Below are 17,321 nucleotides of genomic sequence, written 5' to 3'. Positions count from 1 at the left end.
AGCTACATTAATGGAAACTGAAAAACCAGAATGGAAATAACGAGAATGTTGATATTGCGAAAAATGTAAACAATGTCACTAGACAATATGTACAGAAATTGTTAAATGAGAATCTAACTTCTTGTGTAAACTTTCACCAAAAACACAATAAAATATTTATGTATGTATAAATGTATACATACATGCTGAATGCCTGAATAATATCAAATAGGAAGTTACTGCAACACCACAGGCCTGGAAAGAGGAGGACCTAGACTGGAGCCATTGACAGCAGAAATGCAAGGAAACCCAAGAAATAGTTCCAAGGGCCCCTTGAGCAATTAACAGGATTCCTGACTACAAGGCACCTCAGCTTGGACACACAAAAAAACGGCATCACTAGAGAGAAAAGTAGGGTAGGCAGGAGGGTCATGAAATAGCGGGTAAAATAATCAGTTTTTGACGCTATGGACTAGATAACAAAACAACTAAGTGAAGATGCTGTACTAACAGCTCCAAACATGAGACTGGAACACAAGCTCAAGTCAGAGCTGGAAATGTGAATGTTTCAATCAGTCTAATAAAGAAGATTAACCAAAGCCATGGATTGGATGAGCTGACCAGGAGAACTAGAATTAGTAAAGAAAAGAGCAGAAAGATTTGGCTACGAACAACACTCATGACTAAGAAAAAGAAAAACAGAAGAGGTGGCCAAAGAAACAAACCAACAAAAAACCCTGAAGAGTTCAGCTTTAGGGAAGCAAAGGGAAAAGAAAGCTTCAAGAAAGGAGGAACTGACAGGGTCTCCTGTCTCACAAGACTGAAGAGGCTACAGAATAAGAGGCCACTGAACGCACAAGAAGGTAACTTGGTAACTCTCAAAAGGTTACTAGTTCCAGTAGATTGGTTCAGATGGAACCAAAATCGCAGGCGTTAAAGAGGTGACAAAAGGATCTAACGTAAGAAAAAGCGGCTGCCAATGAGTCGATTCTGACTCATGGCGACCCCATGTGCGCAGAGTAGAAGTGCTCCACAGGGTTTTCAAGACTGTGACCTTTTAGAAGCAGGTTGCCAGGCCTGTCTTCCAAGGTGCCTCTGGGTAGGTTCGAACCACCAACCTTTCGGTTAGTAGTCAAGCACTCAACAGTTTTTTGCAACCTAGGAATTCCTCTGAAGTAAGAGAGGCCAAAATCAAAAAAATAAAAAAAAACGATATTTAAGGAAAAAAACAAGAAGGTCAAAAGAGGGGAAGAGAAAGTCTGGACTATACAAGGGAAGGGCAAAAGTAGTTTGAGGGTTTTTTTTTTTTTTTTAAGTAACCATGTGTCTAACACTGCGGTATTATTTCCTGTTGTACTCAAGGACCTAAAAAATTATGCCAAATTATTTATATAAGAATAACTTCTTTAAATGCCATTACCTTTTCGTTCAAAGCTTTCTTCCCTAAGAATGCAGACCAATGCCAAAAATTTAGTCACTTCTTTTAAATAGAGGACAGTTGTATTATTCAGCTTGATAATTGCCATAGATTCTTTGTCATAAGCACTTCCACTTCCATCTTCCTTTAACCTATTTAAAAGAAAGTATTTTTCATTGTAAGTTTCCCAACAAGGCATTCTGTTACACTTAACTTGCATCATAACAAGTCTTACTACCCAATTTCCCAAATTAAAAATGAAAAATACCAGCTTAAATACATTGGAACAAAAATTGTCATTTAGGTATAGGGCTGCTAAACAGGGACTCATAGTAAGAGCAACAATAACAAACCTCTCCTTATATGTCCTTTACTATTATAGATAATCAGGAATTTGGAGGAAAAAAGTGAAAACATATGTAGCTCTTAACTAGCAAAATGACAACATTTTCAACATTTTGCCAGATGCGGCTACTAACCCTCTTAGATCATATTTTGTAGGCCCAGTTGAGGTGCTGCCTTTCTTTACTTCCTTCAGGTCACAGGCCCCTCTGGGACCTGCTATCACCTAAGTGAATTCCTGCAAGGCATATTCTATACATCAGATTAGTCACACATTTTCTCAGAAAACACATTTTTGCTTCTTCACAAAAGCAGGAAAATTCTTAGACTACACAAGAACAGTCCCAGCTAGAGACCAGTAGGATCTATGCTGAAATCAACTTTTAAGAGATATGGACTCTGAGAATCATTTCTGATGTACTCTTAGTAAAAGTCTAAAGTTTAGCTAGCTATTGGTAGGAATTAAGAGTTGTCAAAATTACCTTTTAAATTCCCCTAAAACCCGTTGCCGTCGAGTCAACCCTAACTCATAGCAACCCTACAGGACAGAGTAGAACTGCCCCACAGAGTTTCCAAGGCTGTAATCTCTACAGAAGCAGACTGCCACATCTTTCTCCTGAGAAGCAGCTGGTGGGTCTGAACTCCCAACCTTTTGGTTAGCAGCAGAGCACTTCACCTTTTAAATTCCCCTACTCCCCCCAGGAAACATACAGTGGAAGGAAGAGGAAATGTTAGCAGTAGTAGTCTTTGGTAGTGGAACAGTGGCTTTTTTCCTCCTATTTTCACTTTTCTACATCTTCCATGTATTTTTTTAAAGAATGAGGGAGGGGGAGCTTATTTTTAAAACTATTCTAACCTTACAGTTTAACCTTCTCATATGTTAGTTTGATCCTCACAGTAACCCTGGGAGTAGAAATTATTATTATAGCCCTACTTAACCACTTCAAATCCTTTCTGGAACAAGTCAAAGTATAAACTAAACAAATATAAATAAAAGGACTATGCCCATTTTAAAGATGTAGAAACAGAAGTTCAAGAAAAGTAAAGTAATTTCCTCAAGATCTCACACCCTGACAAAGCCAGGACTCAAACTTTATAAAGTTGATTTCGGAAGGCTGAGTGGTAGGGAAGGAGGTGTCATTTGCTTTAAGAGTATGAAGAAAACTACTTCCTTCTGACTGGAGAAGAGGAAGTTACAAGTGCTATGTGTTCTCAGCTTATAGTTAAACGCCCTAAGTAGATCCTTGATTTTCTAAGCTAGTACCCATAGCCAGCAGCTCTAAAGCTTCTAACACTGAACAGCATATGACCTTGAATTGCACACTAACATAAGAAACATGAAAAGTGCATTCTAATCAAAGTTTGGAGATTAGACAGACTTAATTTGGCTATAATTAACAAAATTAAGAATGAAAACATGCTAATGACCTTAAAAAGCTTGCTCAGAGAATCTTTAAAGTGTAGTATTTGCTTTCTATGTTTTAATAAATTTTAAGACTATTAGGAAAACATACTTATCTAAACTTCAGCCAAAATATGCCTAGGCAAAGGTAGGAAGGTCATGACCAAGAGGAACCATACTCAGTGGTAACCTGTCGCCGTCAAGTCGATACCAACTCATAGCAACCCTACAGTAGCATACCCTAATGGCTGCCAGCAGGGCAAAATGGAGTATAACAGTACAATGAAGTACAAAATTTAACCTGGTTAAGTCCTGAAACTATCAAGTAAAGAGTTTGTAGCAAATATTATGGGACAAAAAGCATACCAGTATCAACAACAGATAACTTCTCTTTCTGTGACCCTGCAGTATTCCACACTTTCATCCTGTTTACCTAGGATGCATGGAGTACAGCAGGCTTCAAATCTTCCCTCATACTAATCTGTACTGACATGATCTGCAAATAAAGAAGGGCCTAAAATATGAAAATTGCCATTAGTGAAAAAGGAGGAAGTATAAAAACTAAAAGAAACAGGGTCTATTAATGATATTAATGATACTACAGAATCCTAATACTTACAAAGTGAGTCTTACAGGGTCTGAAAGCTACTTTATATATTAAATTAGAACTGATGAACTCACATGTAGTCTTTACTACACATAATTGTAAGGGTCAAGTAAAAAGCAAATTAACCACAGAAAAGTGCCTGCACAAATTATATTAATAAAAATGAAATAATGGACTTTTTTTCTTCCTTTTATAATATGCTTTATAATATATATTTTATAATGTAAGAAAATGAAAATAAATTTTACGACTAAATTTGATTTTTTTAATTATAAAGAAGTTTGTGAGATTTTTGTTTTAAAAAAATACAAATGTTCTGCTCACTCATTTTGTAAAATAAGGACTGGAGAACATGAAACTTTATTGAATTATATAAAATAAAAAGTATGTCTCATTTTCATTATAGAAAAACTAAACCAAAAAGGAGAATATGATCACAAAAGTGAAAACTGAATAGACAAGAATAGGCAGACAAAGAAGAAGTAAGACATACACAGTCTTCTACTCAGAGGCAGCTAGAGAAAGACACTGACAAATCTGGCAGGGACCAGGGTGAAGGGGAGGGACAGAGAGAGGAAAGAGGAGTTTAGATGAGGTGAAGCCGAGAGGAAAAGTAACAGCAAAGGACACAGGTATTAAAAAGCAAAGGTAACGTCAGTGTCAGAAAGCAGCTTGGGGATCCTGATGTTAACATATTAAGGGAATCAGAGCTATTAGAAGATACAGACAGTATTGCCTTTTGAAATGCCAGTAACTCTCCAAAGCTCTGGACTATTCTACAAAATCACTTGTTTGCTGATGTCTGTACATTTCTGCATAGAGTTTCAAGAAATTACATAAGGGAAAAGCTTACATTTTAGAGACTTATGTTTGAACCTCAGATGTGTGGGTCAAATTTGTAACTTGTTTCTTTGCTCTCTGCAAGATTAAGGATCCCTCCCTTCCACAAAGTCTGAAGATTAAATTAGCAACCAGCACTTACCTCATTACGCAGACCATTTTAAATAATCTATTTTTTTGTTTATCTACCTACATTTAAAAGGCACAGTGCAAACCCCCCCAAATGACATAAGCGGGGGAGGAACTTTCAGTGATAAATAAGCCCAACACTAGTCATACTTTTCAACTGCTCTTATCTATCGTCTCTGAAGGAGTTATATCCAGCAGCCCAACTAAGGAGAAATTATGCTCCAAGTTGAAGCACGATGGTCAGAACAAATCCACTTATATAGTACTTGCCCCCGACAAATTCAGCTTATACTTTTCCAATTGTTTGAGATCTTGTAAAAATATGGATACAACTTACCCATATATACAAGATACATCAATTACAACATCAATCATGTCACAGCAAAGTTCATAAGATTGCATATCCACAGGGGAACTGTCTGTTGCAATGTAGATTTTGCTGACAACATCGAAGAGAAAAGCTTTTTCAATACCTGAATTCTTGGAAAAACAAAATTGGTGAAGTGTTCAATTCTTTTAAGAATCACAGTGAAATTTCTCAAAGATCTTGAATCACTGAATAACATCCAATGTCATTTTTAATTATACAATCCAATACCAAAACACAAATGGTACTTGGTTGAGACATTTCTATAACCCAAAGAATGAAAGTTAAATTATTTCTCTGCTCTGATTTACTGACATAATTCCACAAAATTTATTTTTTCCTTCTACTCATTTAATTGTATTTTGTTGTTGTATACACAGCAAAATATACACCAACTCAATATTTCTACATGTACCATTTAGAATAGCTTAAAATAGTTTCTACATGTACCACTGACTGCATTCTTTTGAGTTGTACACCATCCTCAGCCTCCTTTTCTGAGTTGTTCCTCCCCCATTAACATAAATTCACTGTCCCCTAAGGTTTCTATCTAATCTTTCAAGTTGCTGTTGTCGATTTGATCCCATGTAGACAGTTCTTAAAAAAGCTTAATGCTCAATGCAGACATTTATTCCTAGTTAAGCTAAACTATGATTTTAAGATGACTTCATGGGATATTTTCAGTTTCAGGTTTATAAGATTATCTCAGGGCAATAGTTTCAGGGGTTCATCCAGCCTCCATGGCTCCAGAAAGTCTGGAGTCTATAAAAATTTATAATTCTGTTCTGCATTTCTCCCCCCTTGATCAGGATTCTTCTATAGAATCTTTGATGAAAATGTTCAGTAATGGTAGCTGGGCACCATCCAGTTCTGCTCATCTCATGCAAAAGGAGGCAGCTGGTCATGGAGGCAGTTAGCCACACATTCCATATTCTCTTTCTATTCCTGATGCTTCTTCTTCCTCTGCTGCTTCAGGTGAATAGAGACCAACTGGAGTGCCTTGGATGGCCACTAATAAGCTTTTCAGACCCCAGGCACTACGCAACAAACTAAGAGATACAACAGAAGCACTAAACATGTTATCATGCTGATTAACTAAGATGTCCCATGTAACCATGACCCTAAACCTCCAAACCAAAAAACCAAAACCTATGAGGTTTTTGGTTGTACATTAGCAGCCTCAGCAGCTACTTTTTTCTTTTTTGTCATTGTTGTAAATCTATCACACAATTTTGCCAATCCAACTTTTTACAGGTGTACAACTTATTGACAATAACCGGCTATACTACCCTACCCTTAATCAGTTCGGTATTTCCATCACTGTTAAACCTCCATTTCCTCCCGCTCCCACCCCTGGTAACCACTAATAAACTCTGTACTCCACACATTTTGCCTTTTCTTTTTATATAAGTGAAGTCATTCTTTCTCTCTACTTAAATGAACTGTTTTCTAAGACATCACCAAATTTTTTTAATTTTTCTCCAAGAATCAAGCCATGCTACATTTTCAATAATCCTTTTTTTTTTTTTTTAAATAATCTATCTCTAGTTTGAATAACCTTGCAATAGAAAGGCTTCATGTGGCAATTAGGAAAACATAAGAGTCATAGCCTGATGTCAACATCTAACATAACCCAAAAGCCCAAGAGAGTCTACTTGGGAATAACCACACATTGAGTTCTTTTTCAAAGCAATTTTTGGAAAATATAATGACCAAATTTTAAATTTACTGGAAGGATATCCTTTCTTATTAAGTTCAATCCTCAAAACAACAATGTAAAATATGATACAAAATTACATTTAGCAAAGAAAGGAAAAGATCAATTTTTCAACATGACCTCAAATAAGGCAGAGATTAGACTGAGTCAAATTCCCAAAACCCAGTTTTCCCAGTTACTACTTTCCCTTTCGGAAAGATATGTCATGAAGATATTTTCTAATTAAAAAAGCATGAGAAAATTCTTCATCAGTTAATTTTAAGATACGGTGGATACTGAGGAAAGAATTCAGAAAATAGTAATTCTGGGCATCTTTTGAGAACTTGACACCACAAACATATTCAATGGAAATGGAATCAAAAACTATAATGAATTAAATAGCTTACTGATATAAAGATATTTAATAGGTTTTCCAAGGTCGGCAGTTGTGGAATGAGTTTCTGTACCACCTTACTAAAGGCTTCAAATATTGAATGGTCATAGATACTCGTCAAATAAAAGCTGAAAAACACAACACAATTTATTTGAAAAATACTTTGTTTAGCAATGACTATCATAATACATAAAGTTTTAAATTTCACAACATTTTATTTCAGTAAATTCGAATAAAGCCTCTTTATCTTGTCCACTATTATCTTGTCCACTATCCCCATCATTCAAGATGACAAAGGCCATTTCCCACCCGGCTTGTAGCTATCCATCCCTTCACTGCATTTCAACTGAGAGCAACTGGTAGCACCCAGGCAAGCATTTTCAGATGCATAAGTTTGAATATTTACCAGTCTTTGCAAACACATCAGAAAAGCTTCATTTTTCAAGTACATAACTGAAAAGAGGCCAAAAATAAAAACCAGGAGAAAGCTCAGAGAAGATATGTGACATTTATTACATAAGAATATAATTCAGGTCTCTACTAAAACATCACCTCCTCAGAGAGTTCTTTCCAGACCACCCCATCTAAAAGTCTCCCTTCCCCCAATTAAGTTTTCTTTATAGCACTGACAAATGCTTAAATATATAGTATAATTTAAAATTACACTGTATATTTATTCACAAGTACTTTATATCTCCCTCATCAGAATGTAAGCTTCATGAGGACAGATTCTATCAGTCTCACTCATACTTGTAAGCCCACCGCCTTGAGCAGTGCTAAACAAATAAACAAGTGAATAAAACTGATGCTTATAAAATTGCTGAGACATATTAAGGCAGACGGGAGCTGGTGCCCTATAGAGGATGGAACAGGAGTCTGGAGGCCTAAGATGTGCAATGGAAAAGTAACATACGTAGATTTAACAAAACATATACTTGAGAAAAACTTTTAACAATATAAATAGCATGAACAATTCTACTGCTTTTTCACTCAGTGAGTATACTCTTCATCATATATTTTACATACTTGTATCCATTATACATTTACGTGCACATACTACAAAGTCAGAGACGCAGAACTGTGTATACCACATTTTATAGGCAATTTTAAGATACTTTCAAGGACCTCACTTAAGAACCTAACTGCACGCAAGACAAGGCTCTAGTCTAGATATTACAGCGCTGAAACAGGTGAGACCAAGATGACCCCCACAGGTACAAGACAGAAAGGAATATTTTATTGTTTCCTTTAGGCAAAAAGGTTAGCCAAGTGAGAAGGGCCTGCAGGACCTGTAAGGCATGGAAGTGGGTACAGGCAGGGAGAACTCACAAGGCTTTAGAGTACACAGGACATTTAAATCAGGTTTCTGGAACATGGAAATTGAATGGAGCCTAATCCACAGGCCTGCTAGAATATCATAATGCTTGATGCAGAATTGTACTGATGTTAACAAGGCATAGAGCCCTGCAAGGAATGAGGGAAAAGAATGGTGTGCACCACTGGGGTGGGATGCCCTGGAAAGGCACACAGACATGGGGTAAAGAGGATCAGGAGGATCCCTATGAACACTGAGGAACAGTGTTAGTAATGACAGAGATGGGACTACATTTACACATTTTTCAGGGCTCTCGTATCAAACACACACGTTGTTACCTAAGATGAAGTTTTTCTAGCCCAGCATCTGCAAGGTCATCATTGGCCCTTTGATGAATGTCCCTCTGTGTTTCTATTTTGTGATCATCAGACAGACCATCAACTTTGTGAATAAAAACCTCAAAATTCATTTCTGGGTTAACTTTGTAGGCTTTAGAAACAGTAATGTGAAGTCTTGTTAAAGCCTCCATGTAGTCATCCTGTAAGTCAGAACAAAATAGTTTTTAAAAAGAAATCTTAAACGAAAGTCAAGCAATGAGTTAAGCAAGCCTCAAACCACCTCTTTCCCCAACCACAGCAAACATATTACCCTAATTATATACAAGTACTCAAACATTATAATACATTAACTTATACCAATTAATAGCTCTTCAATTTCTCAAAAATAAAAATTCAATTGCCAAGTTATATGCTCGTAATCTTTAATACTGATAATTTAAAAAGGAAACGGATATTTCTTCACAATAGATTTTTTTTCTTTCAAGTAATCCCAGCTCTGCCATTTATTTGGAATGTGACTTTGAGCAAGTTGCTGTGATCTCAGTTTACTCGCCTGTAAAACTAGAATTATGGTACCAACTTCACAATATTGTGAAGATCCAATTAAATTGGATCATACATGTGAAAGCACCCATTATAGAGCCTGTCACTCACAAAGCATTCCTAACTAATATTAAAGTTTATAAAAGATAAGCTTCTTAAGGACAGGGGCCATGTCCCATTCATCTGGGTGCCTACTACATGCTAGGCCCTCAATAAATGCTTCCTGGGCTAAACACAGTTTGGGCAGTTAAAGAAACAATTTAATATTTACTGACTCCATCCTCATATTCCTCCTTATATTATGAGCACTGATGGGACCTTTTCAGTGAGTGATGTCACCACTGTACCAGTTAATAATGTTCAGCAACATCTACTACTCACCAATACAAGTGGAAAGCCAACGTTGGCTGCTCATTAATTAGGACTCTAGGATGTAAACCATATCTTCTAATCATCTGATATTTTGTACTTGCACAATGGGATGCCTGCTCCCAAAGCACCTCTGCAATTACATCTCTTTACTGTTAGAAAATCTACTGGCAAAGAAATAAGCTTCAAGAAACACATGATAAAGAAGATAAACATTTTCCTTTGTTTCTACATCTTCTCCCACCAAGAAAGAGAAGTATCATTATTCCTAAGTACCTGTGCATCAATGACATATATCAATGCTCCTGTTCCTCTGAAGATCATCTCATAATCAAAGGTTGGGTCAAAAAAGTCCATTTGCCCAGGAAAATCCCATATCTGGAAATTCACAAAGGAGCTATTGGAGATATCATCTTTATAAATTTTGTTGGTACTTTCCAAAAAGAGAGTCTCGTTGGGTGACATTTTATGAAACACCACCTGTCAAAAGAAAAAAAGAGACTTCTATTATTCTTTTAAATTTTGGTATTTAAAGTTTAAAACCCTACCCTTGGTTAACAAGATAATTTGAAGAATAGTCCTATAGCAAAAAATTTAAAGGAGATAAAAACTTAACAGTATACCCACTGGTACTCTCACCATCCTTTTGTGACAGGAGAGAACACACCAAATTACCTTCTATTAAATCCACTTGGAACTGAAACTTTTCTGCAATTTTCTCTGCACCATATTCAGCATCTCTTGCCTCCACTGTCTGTTTTTTATTAAATTGTATTAATTTTGTCAAAATCTGCTTTAAGATTATAAAAGCTTTACAGCTAAAGCCTACGAAGTTTCATTCATCCAAAAAATACTCAAAACTGAAAACTAACCTGGAATCTGCCCTCAATGAGTTTGTAGCCTTGTGGAAGAAATAAAACAAGGACAGTACCATAATGGCAGGTACAAAGTGATAAACGTCAAGGGGCAGGGAGAGGAGGGGCACTACGGGAGTTAACACAGAAAAGTAACAGTGCCCATAAAAAAAAAAATAGTAAAGGCAACTGTTTAAGAATCACAATAATCACAATCCATACAATCCTAACATAAAAGTAATTTCCTCTTGTTGGAAAAGAAAAATGGATAATTACTCCCAAGGTTTAGTCAATGAGTAACAGTGAGAAAAATTAAAATCCGTTTTCTAAAAATCTACCACAAATATACCTACATTTTACTGTAAACGTGAAAAGCAAGATAAATAAAACACAGTAACAGTAGTCCAACAAATAAAGAACCAAAAACCAAACCCATTGTCGTCAACTTGATTTCACTCACAGTGACCCTGTAGGACAGAGCAGAACTGCCCCAAAGGGTTTCCAAGGCTTTAATCTTTAAGGAAGCAGACTACCACACCTTTCTCCTGCTGTAGTAGCTGGTGAGTTCAAACTAGCGACCTTTCCTTAGTAGCCCAGCGCTTAACCACTGCACCACCAGGGCTCCTCAAACAGAGAAGAGTGCTACTTTTTTAAAACATCAAGTCTACAAAATATCACTCAGAGATTTATTTTGACAGACTTTTGCAACTAAGAGGAAAAAGCAAAAGACTGAGTGTTTAATGATATTAGTTTTACAACCAGGTCACTCCATGTGTAATGAGAGTGGGCTGATGAAAGAGGTCAAACTTGCCTCTATTTCCCCCTTCCTTTAGGGTACAGCCCTCCATTCTTTCTTGACAGACCCAAGCGGAAACAAACGGACTGAAGTAGGTCTGCAAAATATTCTCAAAGTCTCAAAAGAGTTTTTTTTAACAACACACACAGCAGGAATCACCTGTAGTTAACATTCACCAGGCCACAAGCACTAAAATAGGTATGCCAAAAACCAAACCAAATCCACTGCCGCTGAGTGGATTCCGACTCAAACAGTGACCCACAGGACAAAGTAAAACTGCCTCATGGAGTTTCCAAGGCTGTAAACCTTTACAGAAACAGACTGCCACATCTTTCTTCTGCAGAGCAGCTGGTGGGTTCCAACGGCCCACCTTTCGTTAGCTGCCGAGCACTTGAGCACTGCGCCACTAGGACTCTTTATAGTAAGTATAATAGTGCCCAATTCCCAATAAAGTTACAGTAAAGTCTCCTTCATACTAGTAGCAGACCAAGCACTATCGTGGCCAGTGACTTTGTCAAAACTCTTCCTGACGCTGCTCCATGGAAATCCTTGCAAACGCAGGTCACCTAACTGAGAGGGAACAAAAAAAAGAAAAAAAAACGGGGCAGGGGACGGAGTCCATGAAGTTCTCCAAGTTAGAGCTACAGAGTACATTTCAGTTTGGTAAATGACACAGGGGCTGGGGTCTCAGAAAGCGGAGGTCTTGGGCGGGGCCACCGGGCACCTGCCTCCCTCCAGCCAGTTTCGCCTTCAGGGACTCACTTCGCCTCAGCTGACTTGGGTGTGTACTCAGAGATCGGGATTCTTGCACCCGGCCGCGGCTCAGGCTCTGCCCTCCCGAGAGGAGAAGAGAAAGTGCGGTGGGACAGACCTCTAGGCCACCCCCCAGACGCCAACCTCCTAGGGGGGCCCCCCGCCCGGTGGCCACCTGAGCCCCCGGGATGGGGGGAGGGGCGGAGGGACCCCGCGCGGACCCACTCACCTTCTGGATGGAAGACTTGCCGCTGCGCCGGAGCCCCATGAGCAGGATCCGCGGCTTGGAGCTGTCAGCGCCCCCCGGGCCACAGCCTCCGCCGGCCCCCGCCCCAACCCCGCCGCCTGCAGCTGCCGCCTCCTCTTCCTCCTCCTCCACGCCGTAGCCGAAGTCCTTTGGAAATGAATCCGCTGCGCCGTAACTCCCGGCGAGGGGCGCATCCTCCGTCCCGTACTGCAGGGACATGGTGCTGGAGCCGCCGCCACCCGCGCCCTGACAGGCCAGGCCAAGCCAGGCCGCCGCCTCCCCTGTCCGCCACCGCCGCCGCCTCCCCGGCAGCCGCCACCACCGTCCGGCCCGCCCCCTAGAGCCACGCTCTCATAGGCTCCGAAACAAGGCCCAGCCCTTCATTGGCCGCCAGAGCTGCCACTCGGGAGCAGCAGGGTAGGTGGTGCCCGTCACGTGCTCGGAATCACCTGACTGGAAGCTGTGGAGGGGGAGGAGGAGGAGTCACGAGGAGGGTGGCCCCGACCCGCTGAGTCTCTCTGTCCGGGTTGTCGGCTTTCTGCCCCAGCCTGCACCTCTGTCCTGCTGATCCCAGGTCTATGCCTCTCGCCGTTCCCCTGCCTTCTACCGGGCTTCAGAGATCACAGGAATTGGGGAAAGTTCTCTGGGCATTTTGCGGGAAAACTGCGTGTACTTGTGCAAACGTACTCGCCCAACCAGTATGACGCCTACGATGTCCTGGGTACCAAGGGGCACAAAACTGCAATCGACTCGGACCCTGCCTGCCCTGAAGTTGCTCGAAAATAGAGATTGGACCTCTGCGTAAGTAGGCGCGGAACGAGATACGAAGTGGGAAGTTCGCAGGTACGGATAAAAGTGCTCAGGAGTTGGCAGTCTGTAAGGAGGAGGTAGCGCCAGAGCAGGTCTAGATGGATGGATATGGTCGGGATCTGCAAAGGTGTGGAGGAGGAGCGAGCCGGAGTTAGGCTAAAAGCGTGAATCAAGGCAGGGTGTGATGCAGACACTATGTTCTCGTGGGAAAGCAAATGCAACGAAGCTAGAACATCTTATCCTCTTTCTAGGGCAAATCGCTGACTGTTGATCCTGCTGCCACTTCAAACTCAATTTCCCCTCCTTCACAACTAGTCAAAGTCTCTTTATCCAGTTATTCCATCTTCTATGACCCCCTTTGGGTCAGAGACCAAAGAAATGAATTAATGAAGGCTAACCAAAGTTTGTCACCAAATGTGTTCGAGAAAGCTAGAGAAATTTTCACTCTTGACAATCAGTTTCTAGAATTTAAAATCTGACAAGAGATCCTCCTCTTAAAGTACTGCCCTATACATTAAAAAAGGGTAGGGGGAGAGGATCCTGGTCTTCCAAGGAGACGGACGTCTTGGCTATGAAGGGAAAGCACGTTCATGCTGGTTTGGGACTAGGTTATATCTGAAAATGGAAGTTAAAGGTAGGACACACCCTTAGAGGCACCTAGTCCAACTTCTCACCAAAATAAGAATCTACAATAGTGTCTCTGACTGATAAGATAGGCAGAATACACTTAAGTAATTCCAGGGGAGGAAAGCTCACTATCTCACATCTCCACAGTGATAAAACTTTGTTTAAGTTTTTTATTCAACCCAAAAAAAAATCATACTCCTTGGAGCTTATATAATAGCCCTGTTGGCACAGTGGTTAAGCGCTCGGCTGCTAGCGGAAAGGTCAGCGGTTTGAACTCACCAGCCATTCCATGGGAGAAAGATGTGGCATCCGTATTTACAGCCTTGGAAACCCTATGGAGCAGTTCTCTGTCCTATAGGGTCACTATGAGTTGGAATCAACTCGAGGGCAATGGGTTTGGTTTCTTTTCTTGGGGTGGGGGGAGCTTATAATAGCATGTAGGAGCAGTCTTCATCTTTTTCATGGCAGCTCTTCAAATGTTAGGTTGCAGTCTTCATCATCCACTAAGTCTTCTCTGTTCCAGGATAAACACCCTCAGTTCTTTCAACCATTCCTTTTATCAGTGCTATCCATTACAACTTTCTGCGATAAAATGTTCTATATCTGCACTGTTCAATATGGTAGCCACTTCCTGATGTGGATTGAGCACTTGAAACGTTGCTTGTGTGAATGAGGAACTGAATTTTTAGTTTTATTTAACTGTAATGTGGCTAGCGGCTACCATACTGGACAGCACAGCCTTATATTTCAAGGGCCATCTCCTTATTGTTCACTCTCCTTTATATGCGTTTGAATTTGTCAGCATCCATGAAATGTCTGACACCTGCAGTACAATTCTGCCCAATACAAGATGACCATTTAGTATCTAGACAGTATTTCTATTAATGCTTTCCTAAATGGATTTTTTGTTTTTAAGTAGCCACAAGCGGTTCACATTGATAATCATTGGAACTAGTACTTTGTTAGCAATTCTAGTGCCTAAACTTGTATAACTGCTTTTTTGAACCTAAATATAAGAGTTGATATTTCAGCCTTTTGGTTTAGGCCCAGCAGTTGTTAATCTCCAGGTCGTTAATCATTTTAAAGCTTGTTTCAGTATGTTCTACCAACCAGCCCTTCTAACTCTGTGTGGCATTTACAGATCTGACATTACTGTCTGATCCATATGTAGTCCTTTCCAGGTTGCAAGGCATTTTTAAATCCACTATGGTTAATTTGATCCTGACAACAACATTGTAAAATAGGCAAGATATGAAATCTACATTTTACATATAGATAAGCTGAAGTAGAGCAGGAACTGAATTAATAGAATCCTTTTTCTACTCCATTGAGCATCCTCAAGTGTACTGTTTTCATCCAAATCGTTGACATCAATGTTGAAAAGGACTTCCAGAAGCAAGGCTGACCCCAGGGGTGGATTATCCAACAGGCAAGGTAAGCACAGTGCTTACTTGTTTACCAGATCATTTGTAGTCAACAATTTATGTTTTTTCACCACATCGAAGATTCTGCTTTTAGGTATGACTGGCATCTGTCTCTCTCCCAACCCCACAGCACCTTCCTACAGAATCAAAGCTTCTCTACAAATTTACAATCCCTGACAGGAGCAGATGACCCAGTAAACAAGGCAAGCATAGGCTTACTTGTGCTTGCTTATCTGTAGTGAGCAAGTTCACTACAGATGATTTAGTAAGCAAGGTGAGCACTGTGCTTACCTTGCCTATGGGATAATCCGCCCCTGGCTAGCCCTGAATTCTTAAATAGCACTGACTGGTCACAGTTTGAGCCGGTCAAACCCAAAAACCAAACCCGTTGCCATCGAGTTGATTCCAACTCATAACAGCCCTAGAGGACAGAGTAGAACTGCCCCATAGAGTTTCCAAGGAGCACCTGGTGGGTTAGAATTGCCAACCTGTTTTGGTTAGCAGTCATAGCTCTTAACTACTGTGCCACCAGGGTTTCATTAAGCAGGTCAGTTCCACCTAAAAGTGTGATTATCCAACCCACATGTTGCCATTCAATTCAAAAGGATGGTAACTCCATGGGAAAAAAATCAAATGAGTTACCTGCCAGAAATAATTTCTACTTGTCTGTATCCATAAAGGGACTGCCATACCAGCTGCTTAAGCCAAGTCTCCCTCTCTTTCAAAACTCCCATGAGGCCATATTTTATTATTCTTGGGGTTTTTAGCACATCCTATCTCATATTGTAATTGCTTATATACATGCCTTTTAACTTCAAGTCATTCATCTTTATAACACCTGGTGCTTAGCCTATTGCTGTCAATGTAGGAGGCACTCAACTTAGTAAGAGACAAATCAATTCAAGTTGATGTTGTTCCAACAGTATTTGCCGCCGCCCCCCACCCCCGAAAAGAAAAAAAAACCAAACTTGTGACTAGAAGAGGCACAGATCATTGGCCACACTTCTGCCAACATGACTGATTAAAATGCTCTCAAAATTGGCTTGGTCGCAGTTTCCAGCAGCTGCTTAGTCTTTTGCTAGTTACACCAGCTTTCATTGGATTCATTTTGTTTTATATATTGTGGTTTGACCAAAAAATAAAGACAGGTTCTTTAACAATAGGGATAGAATACATGAAATAGGATTCCTTCTTAATGTTTGTCAGTCAGTGAGGAAAATAAGTGATCAATAAAACAACATCTGGCTGTAGGTCTTCCGAAAGAAATGAAACAAACAAGTATATAGTGCTTTACCGTTTACAAGTCCGTCACATACATTTTAAAATTTTACCCTCACAACAACCCTGTGAGGTAGGCAGCACAGATATTCTTCTCATTTAACAGATGGGGAAAGTGACTCTCAAAGTGGTTCACTGATACACCCAAGTTTCTACAGTCAGTAAATGGTTTGTATTAATCAGTCTTTGGCCTAAAATTTCAGCACCCAACATCCCTCCCTCATACTTGCCCTACCTACTTCACAAGGATAGTGAAGATAAAATGAATTCAAGGCTAGAAAAATACTTTGAGGAAAAAAGCACTATATAATTATACCCCAAAACTACAATCTTCCCTGATATATGGCTCATTCCCCTTCTCATCTCAGCTTAGGCATGAACCCAGAATTTTCTATTGCCTCTGTTCTGTGCTCACTAAGCAGTTTTCATAAGGGTAAGGAACAGTGTAATGCTGTTTAAAGTTACATAAATTACAATCAGGGTAACTGCTGTTATAGCAAATTGAAAAGTAACACAGAAAGGCCGACGTGCAACTGGGACCTACCGAAGCACAGAGCGAAGCAAGGCAACGTTATCGGATAGGGCATGATTGCGTACAAGAGAAATGCGGTGTTAAGAGTTCAAACTGGCACACACAGTTATCTAAGGCAAAGTGGTGGCAAAGAGGATTCGTAGGAACCTGTGCAAAAGTATCTTATGTCACACAGATCTCTCCAGCTGTCTACATGGAATATAAACAACAGTGTCATCTTCATTTTAAAGAATGACTATATCTGTGCTCATATCCTGAATCT

At 39.8% G+C, this 17,321-nt stretch overlaps 1 protein-coding gene across 2 annotated transcripts in view; it reads right to left on the bottom strand.

Moving 5' to 3' along the window:
- The window catches only part of RRAGC (Ras related GTP binding C), a 28,440-nt gene extending 15,674 nt beyond the window's left edge, over positions 1–12,766 (bottom strand). Inside the window, exons 1-6 of one of the 2 annotated variants that reach the window (XM_004371918.1) lie at positions 12,371–12,766; positions 10,015–10,218; positions 8,827–9,026; positions 7,187–7,301; positions 5,054–5,196; positions 1,400–1,548 (exon numbers count right to left, since the gene is read on the bottom strand). In XM_004371918.1, coding sequence (XP_004371975.1) covers positions 1,400–1,548; positions 5,054–5,196; positions 7,187–7,301; positions 8,827–9,026; positions 10,015–10,218; positions 12,371–12,607 — 1,048 coding nt within the window. In that variant the 5' untranslated portion in view covers positions 12,608–12,766. The remainder of the gene's footprint in view (positions 1–1,399; positions 1,549–5,053; positions 5,197–7,186; positions 7,302–8,826; positions 9,027–10,014; positions 10,219–12,370) is intronic. The other variant, XM_023727211.1, reaches the window with a different exon arrangement.
- Between the last annotated feature and the right edge of the window lie 4,555 nt (positions 12,767–17,321).

Source organism: Trichechus manatus, unplaced genomic scaffold, assembly GCF_000243295.1.
Source record: "Trichechus manatus latirostris isolate Lorelei unplaced genomic scaffold, TriManLat1.0 scaffold00015, whole genome shotgun sequence".
Classification (NCBI taxonomy): domain Eukaryota; kingdom Metazoa; phylum Chordata; class Mammalia; order Sirenia; family Trichechidae; genus Trichechus; species Trichechus manatus.
The sequence above is the reverse complement of the archived record's forward strand: the minus strand, read 5'-3'. Positions and strand labels throughout refer to the sequence as shown.